A 14,428-nucleotide genomic window follows, 5' to 3' on the forward strand; every position below is an offset into this window, starting at 1 on the left:
ATAATAAAGGGAAAAGAGGATACCTCTACCTGGTTCTTCTGTTAAAACGCAGCTTGCTGGAGAAGAACTCTCCCACCTTAACTCTTATATCTGACTGTTTATATATCTTCCTAGTTAACTAAATTATTCTGTTGAGGAGGCAAGTGCTACCACTGCCCTACTCATTAAATAACAGCTGACTCTAGTGAAGGACTTCTTTGCATTAAAACCCACCAACAGTATCAGAGTTTTTTTTTACATTCTGTTTCCCTCTGGATCATCACTGTTTTATTAATGTTATTAAATGCTTGTCTCCCCTCCACAAAACCACAGTGATCCACATCTGTACATCTTAGCAGCACTTCTACAATCTCTTAGCTAGTATAAATATAAACACATCATTATCATGGTTTAAAACTGAAATGGCTCTATATGATGCTGGGTCTGAAGGGTCTTTATCCTCTTTGGGTAATATAATCCACACAGCTTTCTTACAAGATGCTGGTACTCTCCCCATCTTTTAAGACATTGAATATTCTCTGTTCCTGGAGACTTCACTGTTGATGTATTACACATCACCAAATGTATCTCATATCTTCCTATCTTAACAATTAATTGTTGAGCGTCATCTTATTCTAATGTTGGCACAATTAAGTCTTCCATTAATACTACTATTTGTACTTGTTTTTGGTTTCCACAGTCATCTGCTTTAGACAAATTTGTATAAAACATTCAAAATATCTCTAATATTTCTATAGGATCTCTGGTTATTTTTCGGGTCTATATCATAACATCAAAAGAAACGAATCTTGAACAGCTTAAATATTGAAATTGCTGTTCATCAAAATCGCTTTTGTGGGGGGCTGTGCCTCCCCACCGATAATTATACATACCAACTCCGAGATTGTGCTACAGTGAGGAAAAGGCAAAATTCCCAATCTTCACTGTACCGCAGTCTCACAAAAAACAAATCGATGAACGGCAATTTCGATATTTAAGCCATTCGAGATTCATTCTTTTCGATAATATGATAGAGACTCTAATTTACTTGTTATAGGCTCCCAAAGTCTGGCAACAACCTTTTCAACTTTCTGTTGCCTAAGTTATTGTGCTAAAGGTTTTATTCTCTGGAATTGATGTTAAAATACTTGTTTAACAGCAACTTTTCTAAACACATGAATATTATCCAAATACTCCCTTAGTTTCCCTTTAACACTTTGCAGTTGCTCCTCTTTTTGTTCTGTGGCATTCCCCTTATTCTGCAATACCTTTGCCTTTGCCAACCCCTTTAAATAATTTCTTATTTTTTCTCATATCTCTTTCTCTCTTATTTCTAACATGTTTTTAAAATCCATTTTTATTTTATCCCATTCATTACCTATCCCTTCTGAAGGAATTTATGTCTTCCCTAATAACTCTCGAAAAATGTCCACTATGCATTCCTTAAATTCCACTCTCTTTGATGGAAAAGTGGGACAGCACCAGTGTCTCCTTTTTACTTCATAATCATGCATCTTTATCTTACTTTTTGATCAGTGCATGATCCAAAATAGTTATTGGATATGTTGCAAAGGTTTCAATCAAATACACATAATCTTGCAAAATATAATTTCTACCTAGTCTAGCCCACTTATTATGTAAATTATGTCTGGATTCTTACTATGAAATACACATCTTCCAGACCAAACATTCTCACATATTTTTCAAAAATCTACTCTGTTTTAACTTTCCTTTCCAGTTCTCCTGAAACATCTGTACTATTATAAATTAGATTCCATTTCCTACCCAATAATAATATTCCCTGCTGGACACTTATTATTTTCCCAAAATTCTCTTACACTCCATGACGGCAGGTTTTGCTAGAATATAAATGAATGCCAGTATAATCTTCCTCCCCTGCCAATAACGCATTACTGCCACAAACCTACCATTATTGCCTTTTATTCCCCCCTGCTGCTGCAGCAGGATTTGACACACACAACGCTGCAGGATCAGACCTAGGATGAGAAATAAACATACTGAGGAATTTTATGAAATTTGTTTGCTTTCTTAGGTCTATAGGTTAACTGGTATTTCTTCAAAAATAATGCAATATCAGACTGTTCTCAATGGAATATCTTATTCACTATAGAAATAGTTTCAGAAAAAGAGAATTCGTTCATAAGTGATTCTGAGGAAACATCTTCCTCATAGTCAGAATCAGCTGTATGGGAAGAAAAATAACAGATGCCCTTTCCTAACCTTTTTTTTCATCATCAGACAAGGAAGCTTCCGAAATCAAGAGAACTGTCTTGTAATTTTTACACAAAAATTCCAATCACTCTTTAGGGATTTTAAAGCTTGCTATAAACCTACAGCCAATCCAAACAGAGTTTGGGAAGAAAAATGTTTACTTTTCTGTCTATTTTTCCTAGGAGCATCCCTAAAAGGAGACTGACTCATAGTTGGTACTTCACCATGAGGACCAGGTCTCTTAGCACAGCCATGCAGGGATGCACTCCCTGCTCCCTCCTCCAAGATCAACAAGATGGCCCTCCCATACCTAAACCTACACTTATCTTACTCACATGCACTCAATATTTCCACTTCAACATATCCAATACTCAGCAAACAGTGATTCTGTCAAATTTTCAAATGACTTCACTCTGTCAGCAAACTGATGATTTGACAAGTACACTCATATGTATGTACGTATACACACACACACACACACATATAATAAATATATATATATATATATATATATATATATATATATATATAAATATACATATAAAGATATAGATAGATAGATATACACATAAATATATTTGTCTGGACATTAACCTGCATTTTCTTAGCTGTTATTTGTTTTTATGAGGGTTATATGTACTGTATCTAGATTCATGTGAATAAATAAAACTGACTTTAACTTTACCTTTCACAATTAGTCGACCAGATGTATAAACTCCTTCAGCTTTGAATGTGATGAGACCTGCATCTTCTAACTTAAGGGCAGATAGTGTCATAACATGCTTTTTTCCCAGGGCAGTGATCTGACAGTTTCCTCCTTGTATAAATTTCACCCCATCTTTTGACCACAACCCTTCCACATTGTCATGTGACAGCTCGACTTCGAAGGTTGCGGCTTCATTCTCAAAAATTTGTACCTCTTGGAGTCCCTTGATCACTTTGATCTTCCTTGCTGCAATAAAGCATACATACAACAAATAACGTGTAAGTTTTACATAGCAAAAACACAGCAAGTATATGAAATGACAATATTAACAAAATTCCATGTGCTATCAGTTTTAGTGTTAACTGCCCATATAATTAAAAAGGCAGTAAAATAATTCCACATCATATACCCTAGAGTTAGTAACATAGCAATTAATTTAGAACAGATAATTATTTGAGTATAAAAGTCAGCAGAGAATAGTATTATTAGATTTGCAGATAAATATATCAGCTAAATACCTTTCAATTCATTCTTTTCTGACTCAGGAACATAAAGTCATATATAAACTCTTTATTACAATATTAGATTTTTTTAGGTGAGGTCATTACAATACTGAATGATAACATATGGGTTTACCCACTTTATGAACTATTTTTCCTACCCAGATTTTCATCATGCATCCTCTCATCCGTATGAAGGTCTACCCTGATCTTGAGCCAACACCCCGTGAAAACTTGGGTTGTGCATGAAGATTTGATATATAACCAGCTTTGCTAGCAACCTCCACCTGTTCTTTCAGTCCCTTCTGTCTCTCAAAGGGATGTATGTGTGTTTGTAGTAAGACATATTGCCCATTGTACGAGATAAAGTTTACAGTAATTACTCAGAAAAAACAACTTTGCAATAACTTAGTAAAATAGTTATAATGAAACTATGTACAATATTATTGAGGTGAAGGATAGTTGTACTGCTACACTGACCTCTCCTCAAATATCTACACACAGCCACACTATCTTCTTCAGGAAAGGTTACTGTAACAATACTGTAACAATACGCAGAAGCCCTTGGAAGATTCTCAAGCAATGACCCTACAATTTGGGAGCTGGAAAATTAAAGGACCCACTGCCTTGCAGCCATGCTAAAATCTGTCCTACCCCTAGACTATGGTCCCACCTACTATTTTTTTTTTTAATGAAAATATGGACAGTAGTCCATCTGGCAGCATCTGAAATATCTTGTTCAGAAACATTTCTGAAATATGCTGCTAACAGAATTTACTCTTGCCGTGCCTTTGGAAGGATTATATTTCTTGTCAAAAGAAAAGTCAAGACAGCAGGCCAACCATTTATACACAATTTACTTACAGAATGGTAGTCTTTCTGTTACCCTATTGAATAAAACAAAAAGCTGATTAGTTTTCCTGAGTTCAACAGTTCTCATACTAAGATATATTAGTTGCCTCTGCATATCCTGAATACACAGGAGAATAATTCCTTTATTCTGATAGTTTGGGTAAAAGATTGCTTGTGCTACAAACTATCTTTTACAGCTTTACAAGCTAGGGTGACTGCTGATACCACTTTTGGCAAGAAAGACAGATCTGCCTTCATTGACATCTTTTCATTGTGAAATACCAAATCTGGTAGCTTACAAATGCCAGCTGGCAACTCTTGTCTTGTAATCCTTCTATCACACGTAACAGTGAGCAGAACAAGTGTATTCCATGACTAGAGTTTTAAGCCTTTGTATTTGCAGGTTGAAGGGGAGGCAGAATCAGATTGCAGAATCAGATTTGCCAAATAAAGTTCAAATCTCAAAGAGAAGAGATGTTTTTTTTCTGGTTGTTATTGCAGTTTTGTTTAATTCAAGACTGGCCAGAAAGGAATGTTACTTTCAGATTCTGTAAATGAAGTAAAACAATGCTGCACTAAATTAGCAAGCAGAGCATTCATCTGTCAATTCATTTCACTCACCAGTTCAATTTGTTTGATGTTTACAGCATAACACAATACATAATTCTTAGAGCTGTTTTTGGCTGAGGTACTAATAATCTGCAAATGCATGCTAAGTATTATACTTATATTACATAAGAGTTACTTGCATTACACTATAACACTGTGCTAAATAATGATACATATGCTGTTTACAATTGTACAGTCTACCTTTTACTACATACAGAGCGATGTTACATCTAAACTCATGCAGCTCCATTGTTTAAAGGCCTTATCTTATGATTTTCTCTTGGTCTACCAGGGAGAATCCAGTTTGCACAGGAAGACAAAAGACACCACCTTTTGTGAAGCATACACTGGCACTACCAGCAACTTCTCAACACTTACACACTTAGAAAATAAACAGGCTGTGGACTTCCAAGATGGCTGCATGTTCAGCAATAGGATGACTTAAGCTCTCCTTGTGTAAAAACAGAAACAATGAAAAAGAACCCACTGAAACTGTCAGTTTGGATAATTTGGCTAGTAATAGATGCCACCAAAGATGAAATTTGGAGAACTTGAAATAAAAATGACCAGAAAAGAAGAAAAGAATCTTCTGGCTAGGAAGAATCCTATACCTGTTTAGCAAAACTAATTCAATTTTCAGCTTTGTTACAGCAGATTGCTACCAGGCAATTTACAGGAAAAAATAACACAAATACACTCAGGGGTGTTTAAAATAAATATGCTCAATGAATACATCAATTCAAGTAACAAAAGGCCAGAAAAATACAAGAAACTTTAGCTATTCAGATGAATTGGTAAATCTGCAAAAATCAGAGGTTGAAAAGAAGAAAAGGCTGACTGGTCATGAGGCTGCTTGAGACAAGCTGTCTAAAAATAGTAGCATTAGAAGACAATGACAAGGCACACTGACAAAACCTGTGATTTTTCTGCTCTACCAGAAGGAATTTAATTTATGAAAGTAGAAATGAGTAACTGGTCTGGTATTCCACAGCAAGATTTGTTATTTGAAATGGCACACTGTTTGTATTTTTTTTCTAATAACCGCTACTGAATGGTTAAGAAACCTGTTAAGGAGGGGGGGGGGGGTTGTTATTATGGACATCATGGATTATGATACCAAAACGTACAAAATTGTGGGGAATGATGATGGTTACATGATAATGTCCAAGAATGAAACAAATATGGCTTATGCTAAAATTGATTTAATTTTTGAGGGATCACTTTATGCAAGGTGTTACTAACAAACAATTGCTTGAATTGTTAAAAGCTGATAACCTATGCATTCCACTGATCTTTGGAATACCCAAGATCCATAAGTCAATAGATGGCCCCCATTAAGACCAAAAGTGGCAGCTAATGGTTCCAAGATACAGACATTAGCATATATACAGTGGATATAAAAAGTTTACACACCCCTGTTAAAATGCCAGGTTTTTGTGATATAAAAAGATTAGACCACAATAAATCACTTCAAACCTTTTCCCACGTTTAATGTGACCAAAAAATGAGACCACAATAAATCACTTCAAAACTTTTCCCACGTTTAATGTGACCTATAACCAGTACAATTCAATTGAAAAACAAGCAAATCTGTTAGAGGAAAAATATAAAAAAATAAAAAATGTACAACATGCTGGTTGCATAAGTGTGCACACCCTTAAACTAATACTTTGTTGAAGCAACTTTTGATTTAATTACAGCATTCAGTCTTCTTGGGTACACACCTGCCATCAATTAAAGAGACTCTGATTACCCCAAATAAAAGTTCAGCTGTCCTAGTAGGAATTTCCTGACATTTACTCAGCTGCCTGCTACAGCAAAAGCCATGGTTCACAGAGAGCTTACAAAGCATCAAAGGGATCTCATTGTTGAAAGGTATCAGTCAGGAGAAGGGTACAAAATAATTTCCACAGCATTGGATATACCATGGAACACAGTGAAGACAGTCATCAAAAAGTGGAAAAAATATGGGACAACAGTGACGTTGCAAAGAACTGGACATCCCTCCAAAATTGATGAAAAGACAAGACAAAAACTGGTCAGGGAGGCTGCTGCAAGACCTACAGCAACACTGAAGGAGCTGCAGGAATTTCTGGCAAGTACTGGTTGTGTACTACAAGTGACAACAATCTCCTGAATTCTCCATATATCTGGATTATGGGGTGAGGTTGCAAGATGGAAGCCTTTTCTTACACAGAAAAACATCCAGGCCCGGCTAAAATTTGCAAAACAATATATGAAGTCTCCCAAAAGCATGTGGGAAAAATGTGTAATGGTCTAATAAGACCAAGGTTGAACTTTTTGGCCACAATTCCAAAAGTTACTTTTGGTGCAAAAACAACACTTCGCATCACCAAATGAACATTATCCCTACGATGAAGCATGGTGGTGGCAGTATCATGCTTTGGGGTTGCTTTTCTTCAGCTGGAACTGGGGCTTCAGTCAAGGTGGAGGGAATTATGAACAGTTCTAAATACCAGTCACTTTTGGCCTAAAACCTTCAGGCGTCTGCTAGAAAGCTGAAGATGAAGAGGAATTTCATCTTTCAACACAACAATGACCCCAAGCATACATCCAAATCAACAAAAGAATGGCTTTACCAGAAGAAAATTAAAAGTTTTGGAATGGCCTAGCCACAGCCCAGACCTAAATTCAATAGAAAATCTGTGGGGTGACCTGAAGAGTGCACATGAGATGACCTCACAATCGGACAGATTTGGAACACTTTTGCAAGGAAGAGTGGGCAAATATTGCCAAGTCAAGATGTGCCATGCTGATAGACTCTTACGCAAGAAAACTGAATGCTGTAATTAAATCAAAAGGTGCTTCAACAATGTATTAGTTTAAGGGTGTGCACAACCAACAAAGTATTAGTTTTAGGGTGTGCACACTTATGCAACCAGAGTATTATACGTTTTTTATTTTTTATATTTTTTCCCCTAACAGATTTGTTCTTCAGTTAAATTGTACAGGTTATAGGTCACATTAAAGGTGTGAAAAGTTTTGAAATGGTTTATTGTGGTCTCATTTTTTTATATCACAAAAACCTGGCATTTTAACAGGGGTGTGTAAACTTTTTATATCTACTGTATACAGATCAGAAATTGAAAACCTTTGTTTTGAATATTGGGCATCTTTCAAAGGACTTGAGTTCCTGAGAAATATCAAACCAAGTTTTTATATTTGTGACAATAGATACTGTGGATCTCTTTTCTTGCATTCCCCATTTTTGGGGTTGGAATGGTTTAATTTTGTATTGTGAATATTTATCTAATAATGAGGTGTTATTTATTAGTGAATTTATGGAATTATTTTTATATAAACTCATGCTTTTTAATGATAAATATTATAAGTAAATCAAAGAGATAGCTATGGGGGATAATTTTTCTCCCATTTATGCTAATTTAGTTTTACATTATTAGGAAAGAAATTTCATTACAAATTCTAGTTTGGCTACTAAATGCTATTTTTATACTAGATATTTAGACAATATTTGTATTTTATAGAATGGTACCTTAGACTGTTTGAATTAATTTTTGGAATATATTAAAACACTACTACACTTTTGAAATTTATATTCTCCTATTCTTTGGATAACATTAATTATTTGGACGTCCTTTTATATAAATATAGAGAGGAGGGTATATCTCAATCCAGAGTGTTTCATAAGGATACCTTTTCTAGTTCATGTTTACACTATTTGAGTGAGCATCTATCTTATTAAAAGAAAGGTTTGAAGGCATGAATGACACAGAAGTGAAATTCTGTCCTGTTTTAGGAAAGGATGTGTTTGGATTTGAGAATAATCAGATCTCTAATATTATATCCGGAAAAGCTTTTGTTTATACTTTTAATTGCAGGTCTAAAAGTATTGAGAATATCATTAAAAAGCACCGGGGGCTGTTACTTTGTTTTCTATGTATAAAAAATAATATTCCTGAGAAAACCATGTTTTGTAAGAAAGAATAACAGAAATATTAAAGAAATTTTGGAGTATGATAGAATGCCTTTAAGTAAAAAGATGTTGAGTACATTTAAAAGTGGAAACTGTAATCAATGTGCCTATTTATGTAACATAGACCACATTTATTTAGAAGCTAGGAACTCAGTCATTAGATATAATAGGCATTATAATTGTAAGAGTAGGGGTATAGTTTATCTAGTCTAGTGTTTGGGTCATACCGGGTTTTTATGTTGGGTAAACAGAGACAATGCTAAAAAAGCTGATATATGAACAAATGTATGATGTCAATCATGGTGTGAAAACAAATGCTCTTTTTTGATGCACACGTTATTGTACACAAAGTAAATTCTGTTTCTTAGTGTTAGATCAAATTCCCAAGAGTGAAAGGGGAGGATCCTGGGAAACGAGGATTTAGTATAAAGAGCTGGTACAGCAATTAAAATTGGATGCAGAAACACCCCCTGGGCTGAATGATAAAGTTTCTATTTTATGTGTTCTTACACCACAGACAGCTAAGCTATAGCATTTCTTTTGTTTTAAAATATTGCTTTAATGATATTAATATTTTTATCATTAAAAAAACTTTTGTTTTAACTATAAAAATATTAATTATTTAAAAGTATAAAAACGAATTTCTTAATTGTGGTTTGTGAATCGAGGGGAGGTGTCATATGTATTGTACGGAGTTATATTCATAATGTTGTGTTGTGTAGACAGTTCTGATGAAGTATGGTATGTGAGAGACAAAAGCGCTTAAGTATGTTTTGTTTTGATAAACTGAATATATTGCATCTTTACCCTGGACTTGCTGTTGCTCACAGTTCGTTTTGTGTTATTATACTTTGTGTATGCTCCAAACTTGGCAATGAAAAAGCAGCCAAGACCTATACTAGTAAAGATGCAATCATACCAGCAGAAAGAATTTCTTCTGACAAAACTGTGACAGAAAGGAAAGGCATTAAATATTGAAGACAACACAGTGTTTGCTGAAGAAAATTATTCACTGTTCACCAGGCAGAAGAAAAGCAAGTTTATCTCAGTAATCAAGTAATGTTGATAGGCATACAGGAAATTTAGGCTGCTGCATCAAACTGTCTTTTTTCCTGGAAGATCAAAAACATTTTTGATGCAGAATAGGCTAAGGAGGAAATAAAAAAGTTTATTCAACAAAAAGTGAGCCAATAATATGGCTTTAATAATATTATAATATAATAATATTATATAATATATTATAATATATAATATAATATTAATATATTATAATATAATACTATATTAATATTAATAAGTGAGCTATAAGCCTGACTAGCTTGGTCTGCAAGGCTATGGAGCGCATCATCATGGAACTCATTAACAGAGACATTGGGAACCTCCAAGCACTGGACACTACCCAGTTCGGCTTTGTTAAGGGCAGATTGTGCCTCCTAAACCTGGTGGATGTCTTTGAGACAGTTACCAAGGCTATAGATGAGGGAAAGGTGGTACACACAGCCTACCTAGACCTCGCTAAGGCCTTCAACACCATTCCCCATTCTGGTATTATAGACAAGCTCACCAGCCTGAACATAAACCTCTACATCACAAGATGGGCTGCCAACTGGCACACGGACAGAACCAACATTGTGAGAGTTGCAGGAGCTAGGTCCGACTCTAAACCGGTTACAAGTGGCGTTCCCCAGGGCTTAGTCCTAGGACCCCTCCTGTTCGGCATATACTTCTCAGTTGTACAGGCAAGCACAGGAGGACTATGGCTGACCAAGTTCGCAGACGACTGCAAACTAGGGGCTATAATTGACTCTCCGGCTGACACAGACATCCTCCAAAAGGTTCTCACTGAGACGGATACCTGGTGTCAAAATCATGGCCTCAAGCTAAATGCCAAAAAATGCATAGTCCTCCCCTTTGGAAAAAACAAAGTACCGACAAACTACCACATAGGTGGTATTCCCCTAAATACAGAAGAAGTAATAAGGGATCTGAGGACCCAAGTAGATAGTAATCTCACCTTTGATAATCACTTTGCCAAAGTGGTTAGAAAATCCTTCTACGTGGCCCACCTAATCACAAAAGGGTTTGCATCCAGATCAAAAGAGGTCATTGTGCCCCTCCACTCATCACTCATCAGACCCATCATAGTGTACAACGCCCCATTTGGGATGTACCTTACAAGACACCTGCAACAGCTGGAAAGACCACAGAAGTACCTCACCAAAAGGATCACTGGCCTCAAACAGATGCCCTATGCAGCTCAACGGAAGAAACTCCAGTTGTACTCGGTTGCATACCGCCTACTCAGAGGTGATCTCTGCCTGACATACAAGGCCATGTCCAACCCAGAATTGATGGACATGCTCCACCTAAGAAAACCTTATCCCCTCGAGCCACACGCTCTAAGGATCTAAACCTCACCACAACAATAAATAGGACGTGCTGGAGGGATAGATTCCTGTCCCAGAGACTTCCCATGCTTTGGAACAAGATCCCAATCTACATTAGGCAGAGCTCCTCTCTAACACTCTTCAAAAGAAACCTTGACGAGTGGATGGGAAACAGAAAGTTTACCCCGGGGATCACTTCAGTGGCTCTGCTGGACAGAGGCACAGGGAACTAAACTAAGGGGGTGGTGAAAGCCAACACATTCTGGCTAGGTTTATAAATGCCTTCAGGCAAATAGCCTAGTACCTACCTATGAACCTATTAAGTAGGAGGGTTCTTTGCTTGTCATTCTTCTGACAACAAAGCCCATACAGAGAGTTTGCCAGTGTTCCAAAGAAAAATGCTTGGGAGACAGAAACAAAGCAAAAGAGATGACTAGAATAATTAGGAGAACATTGTATCTACTGCATCTTCTCATCAGAAAAAATATGCCAAAACTGTTTCAAAATTCTATAATCCAGGCAGTTAGCGGAAGTGTTTCTTGACTGGTATGTATCAGTCCACCCCTTCTTGTCTGACTAAATCCAGTCTGTGGTGTAGCTTGTGGTAATTGTCCATGGCCAAACTGAAAACCACTGTTGCCTTAGCCAAAAGGGAGTTACTACCACAATATTTGGACATTCTGTTTGAATTTTTAGAAGAACTTGTTATACTGGTGGAAAGGCATACATGAATATTCCTTTACAAGAGAATAAAATGTATCTGTCTTCCTGAGGCAGAATTTCTTTAGTTGTCTATTTTGAAAGGAGGCAAATAGATTTACATGAGGTTTTACACACAGTTGGATCAATTCTTGGAAGACACCCAAATGAAGTTTTCATTCATGGGGGAGGGGGGTCTGTCCTGGTCCTACTGAGCTTGTCTTCATCAAGTTTTGCTCTGACAGAGTATAAGAAGTCTGAAGAGTCAAGTTGAGTTGCTATCTCCAAGGCAATCATAGCAAGTATATATATAAAAAAGTATGATCTAGTATACTCGTTTGTTTATTATTTGTTTTTTTGTTTTGTTTTGTTTTTTTGTTAACACCTCACAGTGGTGTTTTCTGTGTAAAACCTCTAGGGACCAGAACAGACATAAAAATGTCTAAATAGCTGGGCAATGGGGGGTATTACAACAGGCATCTTTTAAAATTTGCCATGAAAGGCAGAAGAGGGAGAAAAGGTACAAGGAATTGAAGGGATAAAATTTTGAACTTTGGAATCTTGGCAAAAAGAGTTAGGAAAGAAAGGACCATTACAGGCCTCCGGGATTCTTCCTTTTTGGTACCAGAGAAATCCTTGAAATGACAGTGAGACGCTTGTGTCAGCATCTGGTGCAGAATGGAAGGAAAGGGAGAGAGACAGAAAGAGATTAGACTTGGTTCACTAGACAAGAAGGAATCCCCTGGAAAGGAGGCAGGGATTCCCACTGACAAGTGTACCTCTGCTGAATTATCTATAAAACATAATTGTCTGAACCAGTCTTTAGCCGAAAAGGGAAATAAAGCCTCAGAGAGATAGTGAAGTTGCTGGGGGGGGGGGGTGCTGAACAGACAAACAATCATGACTGAGGGGACTGTCCTTGACTTTATGAGGCCTTTCCTTTCTTTGTAGAGACTCCTTGTTCTTGATAAAATCCTGTTTGATGGCTTCTTGCTTCTTAAATTGTTCATTGAAAAAGGGAGCTGATGAGGAGAGGAAACTTCTGTTTGCTCTGAAAAAGGACAGTTGAAAAATCAGTCACTCCTTGAATCAACCTACCCCTTTCATCACACATCTTTGGCACCTCAACCATAGAAGGGCCAAATAGAACTTCCTTACCTTGGGAAGAATTTAAAATTTGTATCTTAGCATCATCAGGAATTTTTGAGAATGCAACTAATTAATTATTCTGAAGAATGAGCAGCATCATAACCACACTTTAAAATATGTTTAATAATGTGAGATGCAGATGTCACCAAGATATTCAAAGAATGTGTTAGATTTTATGAATATAAGAGTGAATTATGCAAATGGATTATAATATTTGACTGGTATTTGAAATAAAATCATGTGTGGTATAAAAATGTTTATTATGTGTACAATGTCATAAAATACAGTGCATGACATTATCCAAAGGTTAGACTGTACAGACAAAAATTGTAAAGGTAAAGAACCAAGAAAAGTTAATATGTTGACATTATATTCAAATGTTGAACAGTTATGTCCTGTCACCACATGTGAGTCAAATCAGTTACTGATAGAACCCCTAGTACATTTTGTTACAAAGGAATGTAGTAAACTTCTAAAAGACAGACATAATGAGTTCAGGAAGCTTAGACAAGTTATACACACATCTTTTCAAAAGTGCATAGGAGTTTCAAATTCAGCAGAACAGCTTACTAAAGAATGTCAGAAAGACCATGCAACATTACTGGAAATTCAACAGCAGTTGCAGGATAAAGAAAATAAATTAGCTGAACTGACAGAGACTGGGAACTTCCTACATACACAGTTAATCTGTGCAAAAGAAATATATTTTATAATATGTTTATGTTTTGAAAATGGTTAAACATACATGGTAGGATGGTAGGATCTGATGTCTGGACAAATCATTCTTAAATGTTTTACTTTCATTCAGTTAAAGCAAGACATCTATCAATACTACAGTAAAGTAAAGCATATGAATACCATTCATTAGCATAGTCAAAAGGTAAACAAAACTGTTCTAGTGTATAAAATTAAATAAAAATAGATGAGTAAAAATTTAAAGTCACAAGACATGACATGCTTGTATAAAGATATACATATACAAGACAGACATGCATGTGTGTTCTTTTCATCTAGAGTACATTTGTTTACAATACACAAAAGCAAAAGGCAGACCATAGCAAATATAAATAATATAAATATAAATGTGTTGGTTAAACTAATATCTATTTTGTTTTTTACAATTTGTTTATAATTATATAGTAACACCAAACAGTTAAAGTTCTGAATTTTAAAAATAAATAAAATCACAGATGGTATTAGTCAAACAGTTTTTGTAAAATTAATGGCAGGACAGTTAAATAGATAAATAAATAAAAAATACTGAAATCCATGTAAGGTAATTGTAAAATGATGTCTATTTATGTAGTATACATGCATAGTTATGCAAATCACAATCACATTAAAGGAAAAATGCCAAAAG

The 14,428-nt window shown here is 35.7% G+C and overlaps 1 protein-coding gene across 1 annotated transcript in view; it reads right to left on the reverse strand.

The window, feature by feature from the left end:
• Positions 1–14,428, reverse strand: part of OBSCN (obscurin, cytoskeletal calmodulin and titin-interacting RhoGEF) — a 4,979,884-nt gene that overhangs the window by 3,148,828 nt on the left and 1,816,628 nt on the right. Inside the window, exon 30 of the mRNA XM_044066040.1 lies at positions 2,897–3,163. Within this exon, the coding sequence (XP_043921975.1) occupies positions 2,897–3,163 (267 nt within the window). The remainder of the gene's footprint in view (positions 1–2,896; positions 3,164–14,428) is intronic.

The sequence above is a fragment of the Protopterus annectens genome, chromosome 3.part0 (assembly GCF_019279795.1).
Source record: "Protopterus annectens isolate FY-2018-M chromosome 3.part0, PAN1.0, whole genome shotgun sequence".
In the NCBI taxonomy this organism is placed as follows: domain Eukaryota; kingdom Metazoa; phylum Chordata; order Ceratodontiformes; family Protopteridae; genus Protopterus; species Protopterus annectens.